At 66.0% G+C, this 718-nt stretch overlaps 1 protein-coding gene across 1 annotated transcript in view; it reads left to right on the plus strand.

Annotated features, from left to right (window-relative positions):
• The window catches only part of Gas1 (growth arrest specific 1), a 1,890-nt gene extending 1,537 nt beyond the window's left edge, over nt 1-353 (plus strand). Inside the window, exon 2 of the mRNA XM_010605530.1 lies at nt 1-353. Coding sequence (XP_010603832.1) covers nt 1-353 — 353 coding nt within the window.
• The last annotated feature ends 365 nt before the right edge of the window (nt 354-718 follow it).

Raw genomic sequence — 718 nt, forward strand, 5'->3', positions numbered from 1 at the left:
GGCGGCGCTGCGACCGCGACAGCCGCTGCAACCTGGCGCTCGGCCGCTACCTGACCTACTGCGGCAAGCTCTTCAATGGGCTGCGCTGCACCGACGAGTGCCGCGCCGTCATCGAGGACATGCTGGCCATGCCCAAGGCGGCGCTGCTCAACGACTGCGTGTGCGACGGCCTCGAACGGCCCATCTGCGAGTCGGTCAAGGAGAACATGGCCCGCCTGTGCTTCGGCGCCGAGCTGGGCACCGGCCCGGGCAGCAGCGGCTCGGACGGCGGCCTGGACGACTACTACGACGAGGAGTACGACGACGAGCAGCCGCGCTCGGGCGTGCTGCTGCTGCTCCGGCCGCTTTTCTAGTCGCACCTGCGGCCTGGGACCGAGAGCGGAGGGCAGGGGCGCCTCGGCCTGGCCAGTGTGTTCGCCGGGCCGGGCTCTTCCCTGTGCCCTCACCCAAGCGCGACTCCTTGGAGCTCTTCTCCGCCCCCACCGCGGGCTCCAGAAACTGCACCGAACTCTGGGCTGCACACCCCGAGGAACGGAACCCGAGCCTGAAAAGTGCTGGCCGTGGGGTCTTAACACTTCCGAGGGACTGGGTTTAAAGCTGGGGTGGGGGCGAAGGAGCCATGCACAAAGGGGCTGTTTATTAGCATTTTTCTCCTGAGGGGAGAAAATAGTGCTTGTGGCCGGGGAGGACACAGCAATCGTAAGTAAGAGAAAACTCC

The sequence above is a fragment of the Fukomys damarensis genome, unplaced genomic scaffold (genome assembly GCF_012274545.1).
Source record: "Fukomys damarensis isolate Sample0158 unplaced genomic scaffold, DMR_v1.0_HiC HiC_scaffold_4, whole genome shotgun sequence".
Lineage (NCBI taxonomy): Eukaryota > Metazoa > Chordata > Mammalia > Rodentia > Bathyergidae > Fukomys > Fukomys damarensis.